Source organism: Lissotriton helveticus, chromosome 4_1 (genome assembly GCF_964261635.1).
Source record: "Lissotriton helveticus chromosome 4_1, aLisHel1.1, whole genome shotgun sequence".
In the NCBI taxonomy this organism is placed as follows: Eukaryota; Metazoa; Chordata; class Amphibia; order Caudata; family Salamandridae; genus Lissotriton; species Lissotriton helveticus.
Window position 1 is genome coordinate 470098156 of NC_136063.1, and position 26461 is coordinate 470124616.

A 26461-nucleotide genomic window follows, 5' to 3' on the forward strand; every position below is an offset into this window, starting at 1 on the left:
TCCTGATAGTCAAAAACTCCCAAATTCGTTTTTCATGACTGCAAAGCTTATCTCTCTAATGGTATAACATTGGGATTACCTTAATAAATTTTTTAAGGGTCATTCCTGTTTGTGAAAAGAAAGACTTTCAAGTTTGGTGTCTCTGGAGTCACAATTTAAAATCTCAACTTACGGTGGAGTTGGATTTTAATTGAAATTCTGAAAATGACACTTTTTTTTAATAAAGTTGGCATTTTCTTTCACCATTTGCTGCCTGTTTCTGATGCATGTCTGGGGAGCGTGACAGCTGAGCTTTGCGTATTCCCCTGGACAGCCGCACGCAATGGGAGTTTAGATGTGACTTAATGGTCCATCCTGGGGGGATGGGAGGGAAAAGCTTGACCCAGCCTCACACCTGAATAGGCAGTGTCCTGTCCCCTCACAAAAGGCTGCATACCCCCCTTATAATGAATCTGGAGCCAGGCAGGGAGAGAGGATGTCTTTGCACTTCAAAGACCTCTCTTTGTAGTCTCCCCACTTCAAAAGCACAACTGGGTATAAGTACTGGACTCTGACACCAACACTTCAGTCCATTTCTGGACCTTCGAAGACTTTGTTAGGAAGAAGGATTGCTGTGCTGCTGTAGGACTGCTGCTTTGCTGGACTGCTGCTTTGCAGGACTCCTGCCTTGTTGTGCTGCCTTGCTGCCTGCTGTTCATCTGCCTGAGCGAGAAGAACTGCACCTGCATCACTTGCACCCAGAGTGACTCCAAGGGCTAGCTGGCTTGCCTCCTGCTCTGAAGTCTCAGGAGATAAGACTTCCAACTTACCTGCTTCTGCACCTTGACTCTGCCATCAGTGAGTCTGTCCTGCCAAGTGGTACCACCCCAGTCCTGGACCCTTGAAAGTGAGGCCTAATTTGCTTGCCTCAGCGAAACCCATGCATCCGTTGTCGAACCAGCGCATCGGTACGATTGTGTGGATCAGACCGAATGCATCGCTCCTGTTGCATGACCAGAACCGGTGCATTGCCTTCACTACGTGGATCAGCCCCAACACATCGTCTTCGGAACCACCACTACACAAGGTCACTGCATCTCCATTGACGTGATTATCAACAACAACGCCAAATCTCTGTATCTCAGCTCTTCGCTCATCAAAGCCGACACATCCCCTTCGAAATTCTCACCCACGCACACAAAGCCCTCCACAGTACCGGACCAGCATACCTGAATAGCCGACTCGCATTCCACGCACCCCAAAGCACCCTATGATCAGCCCAGCTCTCCCACTCTGTGGTCCTTCGCACCAGGATGTCCAGATTGGGAGGCCACTCCTCCTTCCTCGCAGCCAGAGCCTGGAACTCCCTCCTGCACCACCTCAGACAGACTACATATCTCCCCAACTTCACGAGGGACCTCAAGACATGGCTCTTCGATGGACCTCCACCTTGATGGACAGGACCCTGCGCCTCCCTCCCCTCCTACCCCACCCCTAGCGCCTTGAGACCCTTATAATAGGTGAGTAGTTGCGCTCAAGAAACCCATGATTAATTGAGTGAGTGATTGATTGATCGGTGCTACTGCACGGATCATAATCTGCATCGCCCACACTGCGTGGATCGACACTGGCGTAGCACTTTTGCTGCACCCCAAATCTTCGACGTTGACGCAGCCAGGAGAAAGGTATCTTTGTTCAGCGTGCCTCACCTGGTCTCTGTATCTTTTAACTCTGTCCCTGTCCGGCCTGATCAGATAACCCAAGTAAGCACTTATTGCTTCTAGGCACTATTTTACAGTTTATTCCTTAACAAAATCTGATCTCAAGTTGCACTTATTTGACTTTTGTCGGTTTTGTCGTGTTTTATTTATTAAACTAAGTGCTATTTTTCTAATCGATGTGGAATCTTTTTGTATGCTGTTTTCACTGTTTTACTGTTTGTCGTTTTGCACAAATACTTTACACATTACCTCTAAGTTCAGCCTGACTGCTCTGTGCCAAGATACCAAAAGGTGAGCAGAGGTTAATTTTAGGGTTTGCCTGCTTCTTACCCTGACTAGGATTGTGGTTGCTGCTTGACTTAGGCTCATACCCCAGTCAACCAACAACCCAATTTCTAACAACGTCTAAGTGCAAATGCGAGGCAATTAAAGAGAGGGCAAAAAATTCACATATTTCAATAGCATTAAGTTATATATTTACTGACTTTATATTTTGAGTATGCACTTCTTGGGTACTTAATCTGTACTTTGTATGTTTTAATCGATCATTTATATATCAAACGGTGAATGTAATTATTTAATGAGTATGTATGGCCCCGAAAAGAAGGGCAGCACCCATTTCAATAATTTGCTTTTCAGAACTTGGCATCTCTACCTGCGCTTTCCGTGATTTAAGTTTCGCGGCGGTCGACTATGCCTCATGGCTCGTTGCCACCCTTTGTATTTTATTTTCAGACTTTGAAATACTGTTTTAGAATGATTCTCTGGAAATCGCTGAGGGTATGGACCACGTTCCCATATGGGGCTCTTGTAAAATTTGAGGCACACATTATTTTTGAGCTGTAATTGGAGTCCAGGATAGATACTTTATTTTACGCGTGCTTTCCTTGAATTACGCGGCAGGAAACATTTTTATTGCATCACGCTTCATTTCATTTGGCAAAACCCGATTGTGAAGTGCTAACTTGGAAGTCACAAGGTGACCTCCGAGTTCATTTACATACGCCTGTGTGTGAAGAGAGACCTGATTGCATCTCCGCGGCCATTCATTTACCAAAACCATGTAAAACATAAGCGCAAGAATGCAATTCTGTTGCAAACGTCAGAACTGCCCCGATTAATTTACGATGGCCTGAATGACAAAAAGAACAATGACCTCAAGCGTGTTATGCTCAATTCAGAGCTCTAACAACCAAAGCATTAAAGCACTTAGCGCTTAAGTAAATGTGTACTGGCGCGCGTAGGTGCAACTAGGATTGAAACAAAACACTTCCGAACAGAAACCGCAGAATATGTGGCGGCGTAGGACAGATGGATGGATGTTACTTGGTGATCAGTATGTAGCACAGGGCTGGAATTACACTTTCACGCCACCTGCCTGCTGTTTGGCCACCCCCACTGCCTTTATATGAGAATAAAGGGCGCGGAGTTCTCTCCCTGTTTGCAAGATAAACGTGGCAGAGGAGGCGGAGAAAGCACCTGATCGAACGACTTTTTCTTTGTAAAGCAAACAATGGTGAAGAAAGGCCAGTGATTAGGTCTGGATGAAGACCGCTCCAGCAATGTCTTAGAGATGTTATAATGGCACCAAAAGCATTTATAGAGGGATCTTCGGCTCAGGGTCGGCTTTAGGGCAATGCGAATGGGCCGCACTGGGCTCTGACCAGGGGTGCGGGCGATGCCCTCAGGAGAGGCCCTGTGTTTAGCAATAACTTAGGATTTAAAATCACATGCTATAGAGTACCTTGTGCATCCAGCTTTCAGGCAGCAATTAAAATGTCAAAATAACTCTTGTGATTAATGTTTCTGCTAGAGAGAGTGGTTGGAGTTTTGTCTAGTGCCATTTTTGACTTGCCATAAAGTAGCGCAGAGGGTTAATATGCCTGCTGCAAAGAACACGTACCGTGCAGATCACATATCTGTATTTTATGTGGATAGCTGAGTGAATCGCTGCTTTTGTCACAGATAACCTTTTATCACAGTTCATATGATACAACCCTAATATAGACCAGTGACTGTTCTGAACTGTTAACTAAGATCTGCATAAAATAGGTTAGGATGTTATACTTTTTTTCTCAGTCTGTCATTATCTACTCCAAATGCTAAAAAGGGTTCTTTTGGGTAGATATCTATTCCTATTAGTAATGCCAGCCTTTACCAGTGCTTTAACACAAATGAAATGTATGTGACAGTAGGGCTATAGAGAAACGAGGGGCACTTTTGCCTGGTGGTAGTGAGGAAATCCCAGGGGGAGGTGATGTGGGAGGGCTCCAAAAATGACTGTGGCACTAGGCGCCACCAGCACTAAAAGCCGGCACCGCTTGGGCTAACCCCTTTCAGGCATTCCATGGGATAAAAGTGTAATTTCAATTTATGACTAGGTCAGAAGGCAGAGCAGGATTCGGCACCCAAAGCAGCCCTGGCAAAAATGCTCAAGTCAACCGCACTCCCTTTGTCTCCTCGTGCAATTACTCTCTTGCCATCCATCAACTCTCTCCTCCCTCTCCCTTTCTGTCTACCTTCTCTCTCCCACTCTTTCTTTCTCTCTCTTGAAGGCTTCTGTGCCTGCTGCAATTACTCTACGTGAACTGGGGAAAGTGATAGAGGCACCCAGCCCGGCCCTGGGTTTTCAAAAGCAGTCTCCAAGGGCCCCAGCCGACTTAGGAACTGTCCGGTGGAGTACCAGAAAGGCCTGTCCAGCCTATAGGAGGAGTATTTCTGTCTCCTCATTTGCTGTTGGCTATTAGATGTGGTGGTTATCCTGCCTAAACAGTGCTTCCAATTAATGGATGATATTTTGAAGCATCCATGCCCTATAGTGGAGGTTAATTTGTGCTGTTACGTGTGTCCATACTCCTAATGATGATGCGTCAATAGCGATTGCAAACCTAGAGGTCATTTGTGCTCTTTTAAACATTTCCACTTAACTGATGATTTTGCACCAAAGGTGATTTTGCTCCTAAATGTCACTTTGCTTCCAAAAGTGATTCTGAACCATAAAAGGACATATAATATCACATTCATTAAGCAGAAATCACAAGAGCATAATGTTTAGTGTCCAAAGATCGACTTCCTGGCTGAGTGACCGTGTGCCTCCTGATAGCTACATCTAGGCGATATATTGCCCAAGGTGTAAGGGGGTCTCCGAGTCAGGCTAGATGAAACATTATGTTAAGAATCTGCTTGATATAACGCTCTCAACTGCTTTCGTGAAAGTAATGGTAGATTGGTTACACTGAATCTCTGATGGGAGAGAGTTCCATGGTCTCGGTGTGGATCTAGCGATGGTGCAGGCATAGGTCCTTCTTTTTTCTGAATCTAGGTGGTCCCAGGAATAGGGAATTAGCCACTCATAGGGAGTGTCTGCCCCTTGAGATCTTGAGCTTATTTGAAAAGTACCTAGGTACATCATGGTGCAGGGCATGGTGTGTCATGCATGCTATCTTCAACTGGATCCTGACTTTGAATGGGAGCCAATTGAGAAACTTTAGAGGATGTGATGTGGTTGAAACATCTTGTTACTGTTCTCAGTCTCACTGCCGCATTCAGGATTGCCTTGAGTGGAGTGGTGTGTGATTTTGGTAAAACCCTTTAAGGTTGCACTCACATAGTCTAGTCTGGATATGAATAAGGATTGAACTGCGAACTTGAAGTCTGATGGTGGGATGAAGGATTTCACGTTCTTGATGAGGATGAGTTGGGGAAATGCACTGCCTGTGAGTGAGCTGATGTGTGCTTGCACAGTAAGATTTTTATTCAAGGTTATTTCAAGGAATTTTGTTAATTCACTGGTGATGGGTTTGCATTTGAGGGCGTCTAAGTGTTTAATTCATTCTTGTATAGGGAGGGAACTGTGAGGTGGGTTAATGACAGGCAGGCTCATGGTTTTGCTAGATTGTTATTTAGTCTGGTGATATCTTCCAGGGAGGGTTGTGTAGTTCCTATAAATTCATGTAGGATCTAGGCGTTTAGACAACATACACTGTGGGATTGGTGTCAAGACTGAATCCAGACACCCCCACCATTCGCCTGTCTACCAGCTAGCTCACAGTGCCACTGTAGACTCCTCTTACCAAGGAGAGAATAGTTCTAGGCAACTATCGAACATGACAACCCTGTCCCATCCGGGATCGTGGAAACAGTACAGTACTTTTCGCTCAGTCACTCAGGCTCACTTTAGATATACAGAATAAATGGTGGGAATGTTTTTCAATAAGCATTTATTGAACCAGCGTCATTCTAGTGTAAAAAGGTGTGCTGAAACAACCATAAGACAAACGGATATAAATGATTAAAAGCAGCAACAGAGTAAAAGGATGGTAGACTTCTACCATAGTGCTAAAAACAATGAATATATGCGAGCATATAAATATGACAATAATAATGCGTACTCCTAAGATGCAACCCTAACTAGATGTACCCAAGTGTACCTAGCATGTATATATCAAGACGCAAACAACATTTTTCAAAGGGATCAAATTAATTAATTTACCAACTCACCTTCCGTCCTTAACCACTTTACTGAAAATAATCACTTGACAACAGGTCTCAGGCATGGGGACTCTTATGCCAGCCCAGGAATGCTCAAAGTCAAAGCTCTTCTTGCAGCCACCAACCAAGCTTTGAACTCAATGGCCAATGCTGCCCATATGCACGCTGACAAACTAGACACCCAGATAACCATGCTACAATTAGTAGCAGATTCAATAATGGGAATAGACTCTAAATTGGATCAGTTAAACTTGCTGATACGAAGAGCCCAAAAAAACACGTCTCAAAAACACCCCCCAGTTATGAACTCAAACCAAGAACCAATTGAAAACACAAACTCATACCTAAACCAAGCACAAATCAGCTGCAATTGTGAGCCTCTATTAAAAAAACTTGAGTCTCTGCCAGAAATAATGTCCACTCTAATTGAAGATCTAAGGAAAGAGGCCCAGACTAGACCACTGAAACCAAGTATTCCCTCTCAACTTCAAACTACAATACCAAAACTAAGCTCAAACAACCCAGATTGGCCGAACAACAATAATAGTAGCATGAAACTAGAACAATTTCCACTTAATGCTAAATCAAATATTCAAAATGAACAGCCTCTCACTGCAGTTCAAGATACCACTTTAGCCACTCAAGGAAATGTCTCTTATCCTGACAACGTTACTACTTCTACTTCACAACCATCGAATGCTGAAGGTACGATTTCGCAATGTACCACTGAAGAAGTTCCACCTACTTTACTGAGTCCACCTACGCCTTTACAAAAGACCAAACAAAATCTGAAGGAAGGAGCTTCCTTGTCTAGAAAAAATAGGAAGAAACTAAAAAAATTAAACAAAGCAAAAAAAAAGGGCAATGCATTACTATAATGGCTCGGAACAAATAAGAGTGAGCCACCCACAAATTTGATTAAGCAGTCAGAAAAACTAGTCGATCACCGAGAAGAAAAAACGGGAAAATCGAAAGTGACTTTTAATCACGAACAAAAATTATCAGATCAAAAGGAAAACAAAATAACTAAAAATAGTAGTAACAATAAAAAATGTCATAGTAATTTTCCCAAGCAAAACAAAACCTCTACTAAATTCCTGAATATAAGCCCTTTGCCCTCCTCAGGCGTAAAAAAAAAAACAACAAAAAAACCCATTAGTCAGGAACCAAGTCAAAAAATTCATACTGAGGAACTCCAACTGCCAAAAATAGAAGAGGAACAGATTGACATCGAGGCCTTTATAGAGGCGGTTAGACCCAATAACACGACGCACTTCAATCATGAACCAGCGACTGGAAGTGACCTGCCCACAGGCACCTGCTCCTCGATGCTAAAATCGACTAATGAAGACAACCCAGAGTATCCACGCAATGTGAAGCTACTGACAGACCCATTAGTACCTAGCCCAAACCAGGTACTATCGCAAAAACTGAATTCGAACAACCAGGAGTTTCTTACGGTGTTGCAACAACATTATAAAATATTACTGTACCCGGAATATGACTCCCAGGGAAAATGGGATATCCTAAACCGAGGAAATATCCTAAAGCTATGCTCGCATCTCTCAGGATTACAAAGCGTTAATTCAGCGGACATTGAAACAGTGGCCTTCATAGACCCCGCACAGGGACATAAAAAAACAAATCAACTCTGGTAACCTTTTACAATCCAGATTGGGCGGTAACATTAATGAAGAACAAAAAACAACTGAGTGAATGGGGCGTCCAGGCCAGCCTTTACATCACCACTAACTACCCGACCTTCCTAAAAAACACTGCTGAACCCTTAACGACTAACAATAATAGATTAGACCTAAAACAGGACAAGAATAACCAGCAGTTACCCCCGACGCTATGCGGCCTTCGACAGGAAACAAAGCTGTACCCTGGATAGAGCACCCGCTTCAAATAATAGCTACAATAGCAGGAGGTCCGCGCAAATGCGTACTTAAGCCGCACAAATCCCAAGACTGGTCCTGGCTCTCCCAGGCCTTAGGGTAGTGCACAGATAACACCGAATGAAAACAAACCTAATCAAGACATAGCCCATTACCTATATATATGCTCCTGGAACATCCGGGGTTTAACCAAAGAGAAAATCGGACGACTAACCACGGATCTCCAGAAGACCCACGACATCTTTGCTATTAATGAGACTTGGGCCCTGGAGAACACCATTTGGGAAGATTTCACTGTTATCGGATCTTTCGCTATTCCATCTGCTGTAGGTGGTCATGCATCTGGAGGCGTGCTGATTGCCATGAAGAACACACTGGTCGCAAAATTAGAACCACTTTATAACGGTAAGGCCGATTATATCTTTGTCAGCATCGAGGCTAAGAGCCATGAAAAGGGAAAATTAAAACAAAAAATCATCCTAGGCTGTGTTTACTTGCAACCCTCAAAAACAAGACGTGAGTCTACTCTGAGAAATATGCTACCTGTAATAAACAACCTGAAGCCCTATTCCCAAACGATATATGGCTGATAATGGGGGACTTTAACACCAACCTAATGGAGATTGACTCCACCCAACCTTCTCAACTATCCTCAGTTAATGAAATGTGGGCAATTCCGGAGATAAAACCTCAGTATCAACGGAAGGAAGCCAATGGAATAAAACTAGCAACAAAATTAAATCAATTAGGCTTGCGCATCCTAAAGGAAGGATTGCTTCGGACCAACCAGCTGCATACACCCACGTATCCCCCTTTCGAATGGCCACCCTGGACTATATATGGATATCACTAACTGACTTTCAGCTGGTACGACAGTTCTTGGTAACACCATCCTCAGATAGTGACCACGCAATTTTAACGTGCAAGATCGGCCTTAGGCAGCTACACCGCCCGAATCTTCCTCTGATCGGAACGGAATCGAACTTACAGAGTGTAAGAATCCTGAGATGGTCTGAGGAAAACCATGAAGTAATAGAAGCGGAAGTGGACAATCTTCTGACCAAATGGGCTCCGGCTGGCATTAGCCACTTGAGGGTATCCTTATGGGAAATTATACTGACCGACTTCAGAGTCCAATTAGCGCTAAAACCAACAAATGGTACCTCTAAGGACTTTCCCGCCCCGATTACCCTGCTAGAGCAAAAACAACATACAATCATCACAAAAAGTAAATTAAACATGTTGCAACGAACCAACCTCAATAACGAAAGTGAATATAAATCTCTGAGGAGTGACTTATCAGGTGTCAGAAAAGAGTACAGGAAGGCCAGGTTCATTTTAAAGAAATTGGGAGAAGAGCACCATTGGGCAACAGCCTTTGAGATCATAAAATCTAAATATCAAAGAAAATTTTGGAACTGGGTAAACAAGGCCACCAAAGCCACCAAACCTCCCACCGCAACCAATATCTCTTCTGCTGATTGGGAGGCCTATGTAAAAGTTCTCTACACAGCACCGTATGCCACCAACAGCACCAGCCTCTCCATCCTCAATCAATTTATTCTCCAGGATGACACAATCCCCCCTATCAAGGTAACCACAAATGAATTAACAGGAATAATAAAGAAAATGCGCTCAGGTGGACCGAACGGAATTCCCAAGCAAGTATACAAAGCCTCCGCCCAGAAATGGGCTTTGATGTTGACTCCCCTCTTTGAGGCTGCAATACTGGGAGGCCCCATCCCGGTCTCTTGGCAAGGATCGCTACTCGTTCCCTTCCATAAAAAAGGCTCACGCTCTAATCCCGACAATTATCGGATGATAGCCCTCCTTGATGTGGACGGGAAGACATACGCAATCGTCCTTTTAACAGCACTAACAAAGAGGGTGGAAAATAACAACTTGATCCTTTTACCCAAACCGGCTTCCAAAGAGGCTGCCATATTGAAGATAACTTGATCTGCGTAGCCCACTTGATGGAAACCACCTTAGCCGTAAAAGGTAAATCGTTATACTTGGGATTCATAGACTTTCGTAAAGCCTTCGATAGCGTGATCCGGGCTAAACTATGGGAAAAATTGGCACGATGGGGTATTCCTCGGACGCTATTGAAAGCACTAATAGCCCTACATACAGACACTTGGGTTAAAGTAAGAGTTACATCGAGATGGTCCTCTTCTAATAAAATCTATACCAGCAGAGGTCTAAAACAAGGTTGCACTCTTGCACCTCTACTGTTCAACTTGTACCTCGCAGACCTCCCTGAATGGCTGTCCCGCTCTCGAGCCTTTCCGCCAGGAATTGATCAAAGAAAAATCCAAACCCTGCTTGACTCCCTTGCCTTGTACTGCAACATCAATATGTTAGAGATAAATGCCAGTAAGACTAAAGTGATGGCAATATCTTCTTCGAAAACAAAAAAGAGCTTGTGGTTTATCGAAGGGAAGCCACTAGAAACTGTCACCGCATACAAGTATCTGGGTGTTTGGATCGATCATAAAGGGAGACCATCTGTGCATACACCTGAAATGCAGGCAGTTGCTCGTAGCCTGGAGGGGGCTTGTATAAGAACAAAGAGTGCTCCCCATTCACAGGACTTTGCCCCTCTAATAAAACTGATAGCCGCAAAACTCCTTCCTACAATCTCCTTCGGCGCAATAATCTTTAAAGACAAAATGATTAATTGGTTGGACAGAGCGCAATTATCTTGCTTCCGTCGGGTTTTTCAATTGCCAAACTCGACCTCCCATGCCCAAATTCGAAAAGAATTCTCCTTATCTTTTCAGCGTTGGATCATGAGCGCAAGATACATCGCCTACTGCCTAAAAACAAAACAAGCTAGCCCCCACACTTTAAAGAGCTGTATATGGTCATTGCTCAGTAACCCCAAAACATCATGGAATAAATACCTGATCTTTTGCCTCGAATCCCTTAAAGCAAAGGACATATGGTCATCTTCGCTGCCCATTGAGGCGAAATCGAAGCTTTTAACCAAACAAGCTAAAATCCTATCAAATGACCTTGACGCGCAACAAGTACTAAAGCTCTTTCATGGCTCCGGGCCTCCAAACTGTATGCCTCAAAAATATTATCGCCCTATCTTACATCTCCCATGAAACCTCATGTAAAACTCCAATTAATGAGATACCGTTTCGGCCTAATATCACTGATGGCATATACGTTTGGCCAAGGATATAAGAAAGACGCTTCCTCCAATGCCGTTTCTGTAACCAGGGAGAGGAGAATCTCATTCACATCTTGTGCATTTGTCGCCGCCTACTAGCCCAAAATTTTTTGGGGCTTCGCCCAATTTGGGTTTTTCTTAACATCAGGACATGCCAAGAAGCACTCGATGCTTGCATGAGGGGCGATTCACCTCAGATGGCGAAGCGCTTTTGTAAAGTTTATCACAGAAATTAATTCCTTGACCTTACCATCTGACCAAGACTGAGCATTAACCCCCCTAAGTGACACTTTTTTCATCTTACAAACTCACTGACTTTTATCAGATCTAAAAATTATTCTTTTTAATTCTCAATTATGAGTGTCTATATTGCAATGATTTTAATTAATTGTGCAAATAAAATGTTTACTTACTTTTACTTACTTACTAGCATGTATATAGGTGTAACGCCAAAAATCCCCCTAGGCTGAAGCCAACCCATTACCTGAAGTGAGAGACTTTGGGACCCCGTCTTAGTCTCGAGATGGACACCCTGCGAGGGATGTCAGACCACTGTGAGCAGCAACCTCTGAGTCTCACGTCAGTGTGTCACCATGGAAGTCTTTTCTCCTCTCTCTGTCTTGGCAAAGATATGGTGTATATATACCCAAAAGATACTCTGAGGAGATCCTACCTTGCTGTGTCATGTCTAACCCTAGGCGGAGTTGCACTACGCGGAACTCTGCTGCACTACATGGAGCTCCGCAAGCGGCGGTGTACGATAGGAAAATGCAGTTCGGATGCTTGTCCGCACTGTGCAATCATTTCAAACGGCACCATGCACAGAGCAAGCGGTCCCTGCTTTCCCTTTTTTGCCGTGACCCCTCCGTGTTGGGAAATCTCGCAGGGATGTTAATTTTCCGCGCTCATGCTCGCCAACTTGACGTTGATGATCGCGAACGAAGAGAAATCTCGCCGGGAGGTTGATTTTCCTCGCTCTCGGTCGCCAACTTGACGTTGACGAACAACAGCAAGGAAAAAAAACTCAGCTCAGCAATGCGAAGCAGAGTTTTTCGGATCCCTGTGATTTCTGCATAACGCGTAGTGCAGAAAACTCCGCTAGCGGAGTTCACTGCCCAGGGTTAGTCATGTCGGCCTAGAATGACAGAAGGGATGACCCTTATACATAGTTATTATGCAGAAGATGGTAATCCTGAATCCGTATGCATAATTAATTAGGCTAGTTTTCGGGGAAAACCAACATTTTACGCAGTGCTTAACTGGGTAAAAGGTCAATACCAAAACCTGTTGTGTAGTGTAATGGTATGGTAAATGTAGATGAAGGGTCGGGAGACTACTTAGAGTTCTCAGTTCTCTCTTGGAGACTACTCCGGTCTATATTGGGGCACCCTATGGAACATAACAGGAGGAAATATTCAAGTATAGGAGTGTCATTTGCATAGCTATGGTGCGCCAGGATGCTAGTTAAGTATCTCAGTCCGCAGTTTCATGCATATGTTGAAAGTGTGGTGGAACCTTGAGGGACTTACAGTCTGACCGTTATGCATTAGTGAACCTCACAGTTTGATTACCTGTTAGTGGTTTTGTAGAAAAAAATGTAACCATTTGAGTATGTTTCCAAATAGCCCCATTCTGCATTCAAGTAACTCTAAAGTGCAATTGTGATTGACCATGTTGAACGCCTATGAGTAGTATGAGGAGGTCGGAGTCGTTCTGGTCCGGGATATGAAGTGCTTCATCCGTGGTGTGTAGGATGGCTAATACTGTGCTGTATAAAACCAGATTGGAAATTGTCTACCAGGGTAAACTGTTCAATGTGTTGAAATAGTTGATTGTGTACATGTTTTTCCTGGTGTCGTACATCTCCTTGTGAGGCAAGGAGATGTACGACACCAGAAAAAAAATATTTTGGTCTATTGGATCGGCGACTGGCTTTTTCCAGAGAGGTGTTAATTGCCCAACCTTCAAGCAGTCTAGGATAGTTCATTGGGTTCGTGATAAGTTTGGATTTTCATTTAAAGTGGGGAGACACGTTGATTGTTATCCTTTGAGTGCGGATGGGATTGGATCATAGAAATGCCATGTTAGTTTAATAGACAATATGATCTTGTGGTTCTCATTTTCAGTAAGTTTCACATTTGTTGTGAGTAGCCTTATTTTTGGTCTCAGTAGAATAAAGGTCAGGTGATACTCAAATCCTGTATCACTTTGCTGTCTGTAGGAGTTTATTTTTCAAATGTCATTGTTTTCTCCTTAGAAATAGATCGGGAAGGCTTCACGCAGCACATTTGTAGTTCATTGTTGCTTTGTGAGCAGAACTGGAATGTAATTTTAACCAAAAATATAATGGTACAAAAAAAACATGTCCTTCTATATCGGTGCTTTATAAAGAATTCTTCTTTATCTTCCTGCTCATGAGCAGCTTCAATGTGCAGTACAGTCCATGTTCTGCGTTACAGTTTATTGCTATTTGTTTTAAAACGAATCAATGAATTTTGGAGGTGTACGATGGAGAGGATAGTAATAGACTGTTATTTCTGAATTAGATGTTAACTAAACAAAGTGAAATCGAAAACACGTTAACTTCCCCCTTATTTTTAGATTACAGACTTATCTTTACCAAACTACCTTTTGGCCTCTTCGGCTGGACTGTTTCCTACGCAGTTGCTGAACTCCTACTTAGGAACCACCTTGCGAACTATGGAGGATGTCATTGCAGAGCAGAGTATCAGTGGTTACTTCGTATTTAGCCTACAGGTATGTTTCATAAAGCGAAATTTGACTCTGTCAACTAGCCTTTTTTTAAACGATTGGAAAATAGCACGTCCTAAGAATTCATAGAAATGTATACTTTGCAATGCGTATTTTTCACAAGTTTAGTAATCTTCTCTTCGTGGGAAAAGGGAAACCACGAATTTAACAGAATTGTCAGGGGATCAAATGTCTCAGTTATGCAATGCGACCTGATTTAGAATGGGGATGGATATATTGCGAACATTGCTAGATTGGTGTCGCAGAAATCACATTAGAAGATGCACAGACCATCCGGAAAAATACAATTGTGTACCTGCAGTATTTTCATGTAATTAAAGATTTACTGCATTTGCCCTCTGCCACCAAATTTGTAGACTTTAACAAAAACATTGTCTTTTAAGCTTATGCCCACTCAATATTAATGAGAGCAAAAATAACGGAAAGTAGATTTTAGTCTAGTATAATTAATAAAATGATAAATTGCTATTAAACTGTTTTATGATATGTTATGTTACTTTTATTGTATATGGATTTATTGAAACGTAATACTTAATACATTTTTATAGACGGTCACATTCCTAAATTCTGTTAGCCTGTATTTAATGCTTGATTGAATATGAAAAATGTAAAAAGCAGTATGATGAATGCTTGCAACATCTCCGTGCAAGGTAATTACTGTGGGCTAGGATCAGCCATATTTAAATCATACTTGTTCCTGTTCTAATGGGAAGGCTCCAAGCCGAACTCCCAGGCCAGATCCCCTTCAGATGGGAACATAAGCAAACCCTGACAGGTTTCAGCCTGTATGGCCCTTACCAGTGAAATGCAGGTAGAGTTCAATGGAACAGTGGCAGTATCAGTTGTTGGTATGTAATGGAGCCTGTGTATTCCAAGTATTACGATGGATAAACAGACAAGTAATACTCCCAGTCAAAACCTCAGACCACTATCGATAACTGGTTTATGTATACTACACTACCCAGTAAGTGCAGTCAGTAACCCAGAGTCAGTTCGGCTTGTGGAAGACTGTATGTTGAGTATGTTATCACTGATTTGTATGCAGTCCACAGTGTGGCTTCAGAACCCCTGTGTGTGTGGTGATTATTGGAGCTGCTGTCAACTAGGGAGAATGTAATCCTTAACAAAGCACAGACCTAGTCAGAGTTTATACTTTGCATGTTGCAGTTAAGATTTGAAATATTTGCATCTTACAACATGCATGCAGGAGCCATGTTCCCCCAGGAAGGTGGCTACCATTGATGGATTCTATTACAGGACCGGAGGCTTCAGATTATGCTTCTCAATCTTTACTGCATAAAACACAGCAGCCAATGAAAATGTATATTTTCACAAAACATTAACAAAACTTCATTTCCCATGAACACACATGAGTATAGGCACGCCCCCACAGTCCATAAGAACCCCTCGCGTGCTCCCATCATCCTCTTTCTTTGCTGCTCACAAGCCAGAGTTAAGTGCACCTTTCCCTGTCCCCTCACTCTGCTTGTTGGTTTGGGGGTGCTTTTGGGAATATGCTTTCTGATACACTGGATGTTAATGCGGGATATTCCGCTTGCGATTGAGGACTTTAGGTGCTATGTAGCTTGTGTATTGGGGGATTTGTGTTTCATGGTTAATTGCGAGTGGCGCTCTCACCTCGCGCTGGGCTCGCTTCTTGGGCCGATCGTGTGACTGGGGCTGCTCCCGCTGTGGAGCGGGCGCGTGTCTGCGCGATTGTTGACGGTCTCTGACCGGCGAGGGGCCACTGCGCGCATCAGTGGAGCCCGGTACCGGCAGCCTGAGGGCGCGCAGGAGCTCCCTCGTACGCCCTGACGTAAAGGCCGGGTGGCTCACGGCCGACGCGCGCGCCCAAAAACGCTGACCATTTGGGCTTCTTTTTAGTAGGTTTGGTAGCGTTTTGGGCGGCGCGCCTCGGCACGATCCCAGGACATACCAGAACGCGCATTTTGCACGTTCTACACACCGGCTTGCCTCTCGTGGGATCGCCAGTCCATTGGTTGTAAAATTTATGAGGCCCAGAGTGCGCACACGCTCTAGAGATTGTTAGGGCCTGGGTCTTTGACCTTGGAGATTACAGCATTGCTGAGGGGGTTTGGGTAACGTTGCAAGTGCATTCTGACATCTGTGGGCTGACCCCCCCCCCCCACTACCCCCAGGATCTGCCAGGGTTTATCCCTTGTGTTGTTGGTTATATACCTCACCATGGAGAATTGGGTTAAGCACCCTGAGGAGGAAGAGGCAGATGGGGAGGAAATGGTTGAAGGGCAGCAGGAGGCTGTCCTGGAAGATAGTATTGTCGAAGCTTTGGATGCCTCGGTCCAAGCTTCAGTAAATCGAGCCATGGAGACGAAGGTCCCCCAGACTGTGCAAAAGGCACTTGCAGTGGCCCTGCGCCCCATAAGAAAACAGCTGGAAGGTTTTGCTAAACGTCACGGCTATGATAGACAGAGGAAGCCAAAGCAGGCAAATCCCTCTCCCTCTACAGCAGGTTCGGACGTGCAACAGCAATGGCCGCATGCCCAGTCCATGGCTTCCTTGCCGGCTCGAGAGGCCTTAGATCAGCCACGTTCTGGCGGTAAGGCAAAATGTAAGCGCCCAATAGTGGTGGACACGGATACCACCACCCCCAATACGGATACCAATACAGACACTGATACCTCGGAGTAGCAACCTCCCCCTCCTAAGAAGGCCAAGTCTGCCCCCAAGACGGCAGAGGACAAGACCCTCAAGACCTTTAATTTTGATCCATCAGAGATAGTTCACCCTCGGTCTTCGGACTGGGTACCGCCAGCGGAAGTCTCAGACTACCTTCACGAAAACCTCAGGAAGAGTTTCAACAGGGAGGTCCGCAACCGGCTGCGGCCGGAATGCCCGCGTCCAGATATACCGGACAATGTCGCTGACACTCCGGAGATTGATGCCAGTATGTTAACCTCTTTGAAGAAATGTTCAAAGGACCCCAAAAGGGGGCTGGACAGGGCTTGGCGGGGCTGCCAGGACAAGATGCTTGATGTTGTTGGTCCCCTTGCGAAGATCTTAGAGATGACCCTGGCGGCCAAGGAACGCGCGACACCGGTGGATCCGGACATCTTGGCTGGCTGGGCTCAGCGCGCGATTTGCTTTGTAGGCAACGCTAATTGCGCTGTCTCTTCGGAGAGGCTCAAGTCCTTATTGCTCAGAATGGACAGCAATTTGACCGAACTTGCAGAAGCGGACCCGGGTCCCCTGGCTGGTGGTTGTCTCTTCGGAGACCGTTTCGTTAAAGATGTCACCAAATATGTAGAGACTTTCTGAATCAACGTTTAAAACGTTTTATTATAAGCCGGTGGGAGATATTACTTCAGTGGTATTTACTCAGCGTTAAACTAGCATAATCTGAAGCCTCCGGTCCTGTAATAGAATCAAAAATTTGCTAGCATTCGCGACAAGAATTTTCAATTCTATTAAGGACACAGAGGCGAGGATTATCCCACCCGGCTTAATGTACAGTATGTATTACGCTTACCCACCCTTTTATGCAACGATTACGGTGGTGTTCTTTCCTTTATTGCAGGATCTGATAAGAAGTCGGATTGATCGACCTCGGATGTCAGGATGTTACACCTGAAGCTGTTCTTCCACGTTGGAGGATTGTGAATGTTCAAGTTTTGTTGGACTTGTTTCGCCTCAAAGAAAGAGGATGATGGGAGCACGCGAGGGGTTCTTATGGACTGTGGGGGCGTGCCTATACTCATGTGTGTTTATGGGAAATGAAGTTTTGTTAATGTTTTGTGAAAATATACATTTTCATTGGCTGCTGTGTTTTATGCAGTAAAGATTGAGAAGCATAATCCTCGCCTCCGTGTCCTTAATAGAATTAAATTCTTGTCGCGAATGCTAGAAAATTTTTGATTTCTGTTCACAGAGTACTCTCGAAGACACAGGACCTATGCCAGCTTGCTTTAACAACTGAACACTTTCCAAGAGAAAAGGAAGAGCATGGCCGAGGATGTATGTCCACACTAAAGGCGGGTGAGCCAACAAATTAACAGGGAGAGCCGAGTCAAGCTAAGGTTTTAGCTTGGCTCGAAGATCCTGCGCATAAGCAGAGCCCTGAAAATAGATGCCATGTAATCAAGCAACAAACATCATGTGACAATAAGAGAACAGCTCTTCAAAATTAAAGCAAAATGCATTTTTAGCATGCACAGGAGTTTCAACATAGTACAACAAGATTATATTACTGCAGTAAGTGATTATTATGAAACGTTATCACTTATAAACATGAACTTAGACACATTCCTGACTTCCACCCTGACGACAATGCCATTAGTGAACTAAGAAACAAGTCAGATGTCGCCATGTTATACATGCAGCAAAATACTGTTTTATTAAACTCGCACATTGGAATTGCTCAAATGTGTGATAACAAAGAAACAGCTGGCTCAGTGAAATAAAATATTTGCCTAGGATCACACAATTTCATGAAGCCAGGATTAATTACAGGTTAGCATTTTGCAATCTTGTCATTCAATGTCTTTTTTCTCTTTTTTAACATTGGAGGTTTGTACTTTTTTTAAATGTATTTTTTATTGCTAAGCGCACAAAGTTGGAGTGTGTTAACAGGCAGAAGCCACATGAAGGCTCATCTTATTTTGGGCTTGAGGGTCCAAGAGGACCTCAAACCGAGCCAGAAACATTTTTCTGGCTCAGGCCTTCAGTGACAACTGGCTTAAGGCTGAATTTGAAACATCGGAGTAAGTGGTCCAACCAGTGTTTGTAGAGCTGCTCCATTAGAGGATAGGAGGTTCCAGCAAAAAAATTCTGATCCTGCATAAAAATTAACACTAACTAATTGGAGGTAATCAAGAACTACGTAACAAAAATCTTCTATATAATCTATCAGACCAAGGACCATATGCAAGAACACCTTTTAATCCAGAGAGGGAAAAACAAGATTCTACTTTAGAAGTGTGAGACCTAAGAATACACTGACAAATGACTTTGCTAATCTTAACATTCATTTTAGGTGAAAACAATATTTTTTGTAAGGCCAACAGATTTCTGAACAACAAATTTGAACAAGCAGGGAATTGGCCACTATTTGGGTCTTTCTTAACCCCTCATGCTTTGTCTCCTCTCCTTTTCAAGGCCTAAAGTTTACAATTTCACCAATTTGACTTACTGACTAAATCCAGAACATAAGATGATGTTGGAATCTAGGACAAAAACATAAACAAAGTTTAAGAGATGGGGTAGATTCAGTCTGTACACAAGAGGACCAGAATTTCCACTTTACTAGCCAAATAAAACAATTTTTCATAAGTGCTACAATCTTCCAATTCTCATTGATATAGAGACAATGCATTGAATGCACCTTAGTGTGGCCAATTCAATAACCAGTCACTAAAATATGTAACAGTACCTGAAGAAATCTGCCCTGACAGCTGTGCTAAACAAATCCTCATTGGGTCCTGAAAAGGTAAAACTAAATATTACTATTTTGCAGGACAACCACGACTTTCCAGAACGATGTAAAAAGGAGGTGGCATCTCATTTGAATAAGCATCTAGATAAATTTACTGTGCTAGATATTTACCAGTGGGGCTTCCGTCCATGGCAAGAAATAAGAATCCTGGGATTCTTCGTGGATGTTAAACTAAACATGAATGCATATTGGTATCCTAATCAAATCCAGCTGTAGAGGGGCTGAACCGTGTACCAAAAAGCATGGTGGCACACTGAAAGACCTCGCAGTTCCTTGTGGGCCTAAGGCCTTGTTTGGCATCTCCCTTTAGCTAAAAAGTTAACCTGTGCTGTCCTGTTGACTAGACCTACTTAGGACGTCCCTGTTGCTGATCCTAGTGTTCAGAATTTTCCTGTTGAATCAGAAGATGGGCTGCGCAAAAACCATAGTGAACAGCAGCAATCTAAAGTGTGGGAGGGGGTCTGTCAACCTCTCCTTGATCAATAGAGTTCTCAGTTCTCTCTTGGAAACCTAGTGAGGTGAACCTGAGTGAGTTGAACAATCGGCAACTCTGGAGAGAAAGGGTCGATGCCCGTGGCCTGGTGGACCCAGAGGGCCATGATTCTGCTGCATTGCACACACTTTCACAGAGGTGATGAGTGAGCAAGTGCCCTTAAGAAAGAAGGAGGTCAAGTGAGTGAAGAGGACGGATAGAACACTTACTACATGTACATAATGAGTCAGTGCCATGGCACCTTATTAAGGAAAGTAAAAAGATGACTATAGATAGCAGCCATATTAGAGCTGCAAATGTGATTGGCTGAATAGTGACTTTGACCTATATTGCAAAAGCAACCAACTTTCGAAAGCATCTAAAACAAGATATCAATACTCACAGTATGAGGCTTCATGATTTTGGTGACATCATTAAATATTGCTCCTTACTAATAGGACGACACAAGAAACTTTGTCATTGCAAACACACCTATGCTTTCTTCTGCCACTCCACTCTACTGAGTATGTATAACCCCTCATAAATTCTTTGAAGCACTGCATAGAGTGCAAATGGCCAATGTCTAGAGTGATGCAACTTCTCGTCTCTGATGTGTCAAACACAAGTCAAGTAACTTGATCATGGGAGATCAGGCAACCCTTTGCACTTCTGCAATGGACACATTAATGGAAGAATTAGCAGATAGGAAAGTGTAACTAGGGCCAGTTAACTCTGCAGTACCACATAACACACAGCACGTTAAACAGAGGGAACGTTCTACGGCTCTTACATTCTATCACATCTTTAGCCAACATTGATACCTCGGACTTACTGTCAGTTGAATTTATGCCATCCAACAACAGCCAGAGCTCTGAAACGACCAAAACAAGACTGCAAACCCCGGAGGTTGCAGGTGGAATCTTGCGGGAAAGAAATATATTTAAAAAATGGTAATCATTTTGAAATCAATTCCAAAGCTGCTATATCCAACTCCTTTTCTTAAGATAGATGCCAGCGACCTACAACAGACTACCTTTTCAGTTCTGAAAGGAGCAAGGAGAAGGACACCAGGTACAACTACTGCAGCGAACTTGACAATTGCAGTACTTCCAACTCAAGGTCGACCTGCTCCAATACACCCCTTAACAACTGACAACTGGACAGGCACCCAACGACTAATAACCTCTGCACGACTAAATTGACAATAGAAGGCTGCATCACAGCCAATTCATACAGTACAACATGGCACCTCAATTTGCATCTGGAACATTAATGGCTTGGCTTCTAAAACGAGTGACCAAGCGATTCTAAACTATCTGAAATCTTTTGATATGATTTTGCTTCAGGAAACCTGGGAAGATAAGCCTTACGATCTGCAAGGCTATACCTCCTACTCACTACCTGCAATCAAGGGATCTGACTATTTCCGTCGCTCGGGGGCTTATTGTTCCTAGCTTCAATAACAGAAATAGGGGGCCTTCTTCCTATCACAATTCACTTAACACCTCCAAGCTGTATTCAAGCCGTAAAAGTTACACAAGATTAACCAGCTCAACAAGGATATAATAATGAACATTTATGTGCACCCCAAACAAAAATCAAAGGCAGCGAAGGAGTTGACAATGGAGCTGAAGAGAATAATATATGAGGAGACAACAGACCTCTTTATCCTGGCCGGAGATTTCAACATGCAGCTTCTAGGGTCCACCCAGGCCGATGATATAACACAGGCCCTTTCTGATGCTTGGGAAATTCCAACACAAGGTCAATTATAGACCACCAAGGACCCCAAGAACAGCGAATAACTTGCTCCAGGAATTGGAGCTCTTAAATATGAGAGCTTTAAACGGCCGGTTTAAGGAGGATATCCCCCCCAGTTGCAACATATTATTCGACCATAGCATCATCTCATCTAGATTATACCTTCACAACTGACTCTGTTCAACAAAATTGCAACTTTCAAGATCGGCAACAATGAATTCAGTGACCATCTCCCACAAGAACTGTGTCTTCAAACAAAATCATGCAATCCACCAGAAATTAGTCGATCAATTGTGCAGGACGAGAGCAGTAATCTTAAAAGAATAAGGTGTAACTCCAGCAACATAGACGAAATAACAACAGCTAAAGCCCTATACAACCAGGTAGGAGAAAATTTGGAACAGCCCATGGGAAGTTGGGTAAAATTTGTTACATCTTTAAGAGGTAAATTCACATCGAGGCAAGGCCCGAATCAGAGGGAAACCACAGCAACCACTATTAAAGCGGTAAAGAGCCCAGTTTCTAAAAAATTAAAGCAATTTATAAATCGAATGTTAAAGTAACAACGCAAATTTCCAAACAACCGGGGCCTGTAAGATACCCTCCGGGAACTAAGGACATCGCTTAAACGGCGGAGATGGGTGAACAAAAGAGCAAAGGAAAACGTACTATGGGCACAACTTCTTCATGATGCAAAACAGCGAAATAGTAAACAAACTGCAGCGGCCTAACCACCTTGGCATAGACTCCAATATTACTGAGGCAACTTGGGCTGATTATCTTTCCAAACACTTTAATGACCTGGAACCAGTCCTCGTCACCCCTCTGGTCAATCCTGGAAACGTCAGTGCCGATAATTCAACAGGGGCAGTAGCAATCCATCAGCATTTAGGTAATGGCGATAGCATACAATTAGAGCCCACGCAGAAGGAGATAGCACTGCTACCAGATCTACACAACCAATTTAGCGCAGTAGACGAGCAAAATGGCCCCCTGGCTTTGGCAATAAGGAAACAAATAGCCAGAGGTAGAAGGCCAGGTGCACCTGGCCCAAACGGCATACCTCCAATGCTGTACAAACAGGACCCTGAATTTTGGAGCAAAGCACTAGCTCCAGTGATAGGACATGCTTTAAGAACCTCTGCATTTCCAGAGTCATGGAGAGGCTCAATCATTAGCCCAATACATAAGCAGGGGACAAGGACTGCTCCAAACATTTATCGACTGATACCCCTCATAGACACTGAGGCCAAATACTATGCCGGCATCATCTTAAACGATCTGGCGAGCTTGTCCTCTGCTAACAACATCATACCCATAACTCAAACAGGTTTCCACCAAGGGCATGGCACCACCACTAACATTATGACCTTAACCATGCTTATGGATGCTGCGAAGCAGGGCAAATATCCTCTATACCTCTGCTTCATAGACTACTCAGCGGCCTTTGACCACGTTGACCGTAAGAAGCTCTGGCATAAGCTGGACAGATGGGGAATACCAGTACCCCTCTTCGACCAGCTCATTAAATTGCACACTAATACGTTGGTAAGAATTAAGTTAGGCGCTGGGACCCACCTTTCAACCAGAATTACTACAACAAAGGGCCTAAAGCAAGGATGCGTTTTGGCCCCCCTGTTATTCCGTCTTTTCCTGACGGATCTACTGGGCAAGCTCAACTGTTGCTCTTCACATGCTCCGAAATTAGGCGGCATAACATTGACAAACTTGTTATATGCCGATGATCTAGTCTTGATCAGCCGGACCCCCATCGGATTTCAGCGCCTCCTAGATGCGAGACACAAATTCTCGCAACAGAATGGCCTAAAAATAAATTTTCAAAAAACTAAAACCATGGCAGTAAATCATCATAAGAAGGCAAATCCTAGTTGGTATCTGGCCGGCAAACGTCTAGACCAAGTAACAAGTTACAAGTATTTCAGTGTGTTGTTAGATCACAACAACTCCTTTAAGCCGCAACTGGAATCCTTGCGAAGGAAGGGAGTCACGATTTATCTAGCGCTGAAACCCCTGAAGAAGATTCTCCCGGATCTAACTCTTGACCCTTTTTTAAAAGTCCTCGGAGCCAAACTGAAACCTACAATCACCTACGGAAGTGACTCTTTGACCGGTAGAGATGCTGCAACTCTTGATAACATAATGGTATCCTCCTACAGAGCAATTTTCCACTTTCCCAAATACGCTTCAACAGCTCAAATTAGGCTGGAATTTGGCCTTCAAAAACAGGCAGTAGAAAGAAAGGGAGCCTTCATAAAAAGCTGGCATAAAATTAGAGCTGCTGAAATGGGGTACTTAAATATCCATCTCTGGGTAGAGCTGCACCGCACCGTAAAATTGCCAACCTACATGTACCTCCCAGAATCCATTAAAACCCTAGGCTTGACAGACGCCTGGAACATCTCAATTGGTCACTTGGAGTTTAAAAAACTAGTAACAAAGACAACAAGATTAATATCATCAATAGAGGACAAGAATGCATTGTCCAAACGTGATCACGGCTGGGCTGGGCTCAATTACGATGTCCTTAAACCCCAACCCTACCTTACTGCATATACAAAGATTGCCACCAAGGAAAAGTTCTTAAGACTTCGGTTGGGAGTCGGCCTGATTAATCCATTCCTACCACCTTGGGAATGGAAAGGAGGTGACCAGCTTTGCCGTCTGTGCACCTGTGGCACGGAGAGTCTTATTCACATCATATGTATCAAGAACTTAAAGGACATACGGATCTCCTTGTTGAAACCATTCTTTAATCTGCATGGCGTTAGGGCTTGTAGACAGGCGGTGATGCTGTGCTTTAATCCAACTTTAGTACAGCTAAATTGCCGTCTTGCAAAATTCTTCGAATTAACTGGAAAAAGGCTGAAAAATCTATCTTCAGTTGTCATGGACTAGATCCGCTTAACGGCCCTGGCTCCTCAAGATCTTGCCCAGTAATGCTACCCTATGGCTTCCCAACTTGGCATTGTGAAACTACAAGCAGGTACACCAGACAGTCGTCTCACGCTGTGCAGGAGCATCCTATCAGTTCAAAGTGATAACCCTTATCAACTGACTTTTTATAGACTGAGCATTAATTGCATCAGTGATTTTAGCACGTATGATTCAATTAGGAATGTAATTTTTAAAAAAACAATTTTTTATGGATAACACAATGCAGCTATTTTAGCCTTGTAAACTTTCCATTTATCGTAATTTGGATTTTATTATTCATGTATTATATGCAAGGTTTTAATTAATCAAGCTTAATAAAAATGTACTTACACAGGAGGTGTGATCCGGTCGCAGTAAAATCACTGGAATTCCAGAAGAGATTAGAATCTTCTGAATTGAGACTTACATACTTGTAAAATAATTTTTATAATACACACACATGGGCTCCTGATTGTGGGAAATGTATACAAAATTGTTGATTAGAAGACCGGAAGAAGAGGAACTATGAGAGATTATTGTTGAACCGGAAAACCTAGTCAAGTATAACCTATTATTCTTCTTCAGACCTTATTAGTGCAATTTATGAATATCCCACCCGATCTTCGAGTAGAATACAAGAGGGCGCATAGAATGTGCTCAACATTTACTGACACCTTCTCGAAATCCAGGCAAAACCTTATTTGTTTTGTCAGACACCAACAAGCAAGCCAAATTATTATGGCAGCAAACAAAAATGCACCTTACATGTTTGAAAACCATCAAATCTGCTTCTCATCCGATTACATACAAGACACTAATGCAAGAAGGCATAGGTTTCTAGGACTCAGGTCTTGCCTTCATAAGCTTAACATTTAACATGTTCTCCAATCCCATCATGATCAGAGGACTTCACAAGGCTGACATCCAAGGACCCAACGTCCAATGAATATTCAATTGTCTTACCGGAAGAACACAGTCGGCATGTCTCCTTACTCCTCAGAATCCTGGAAACTCATTTGCAGAGTCCCTTGGTACTCTTCGCACAGCCCAAACCTCTTCAACAACTACATGATGTTGCTGGCAGACGTCATCTACGCACACAACATTGACATACTTTTCTACCCAAACGACACACAATTTAAATTATCCCTCTCAGTCAAAACCGCCAACACCAGGAACAACTTCCTATGATGTACGACAGAAGTGGCCTCCTGGATGAAGTCTATGCCTCAAACTCAACACGAACAAGGCCAAATTGGTGATCTTAGCAAAGGAAGCCTTGCTATGGTGTTTTGCCTGGGGCCCTATTTGTCTAAGGCCTAACTCCAGCACACAAGCAAGAATTCTTAGGATCATTATCGACAGCAAGCTGGACATGTCTGGTAGGTACCTCTACTCAGCCAGACTCTTACTAGCACACAACACCCATACACAAAGGTAGAGCAGGAGGTTGTGCATTCTATATCACTCAACCTCCCACAGCACATTAGGACCTCCTCTTCGCTTCGCAGAGGCTTTAGATTTGGCTCTTCGAGTACGGCCCTTTGGGCTTTCCCCACTGCCCTAAAAAGCACCAGGATACCCTCATAGGTGATATGACAATACAGAAATAGATATAACATGAAACATAACATTGCTGGACCCTGCATAATGATAATTATGGTGAATGGACGAGTACAAAGAATTGGAAAAATTCTTGGAGCACTAGAGTTGCATATGGAAGGACCTCAATCACAGTTAACACTTCCCGCTTCCTGCAAGATTGGATATACCTCTACT

General features: G+C 43.5%; 1 protein-coding gene across 1 annotated transcript in view; it reads left to right on the forward strand.

The window, feature by feature from the left end:
- The window catches only part of TMEM64 (transmembrane protein 64), a 162015-nt gene that overhangs the window by 91250 nt on the left and 44304 nt on the right, over positions 1-26461 (forward strand). Inside the window, exon 2 of the mRNA XM_078687060.1 lies at positions 13875-14030. Within this exon, the coding sequence (XP_078543186.1) occupies positions 13875-14030 (156 nt within the window). The remainder of the gene's footprint in view (positions 1-13874; positions 14031-26461) is intronic.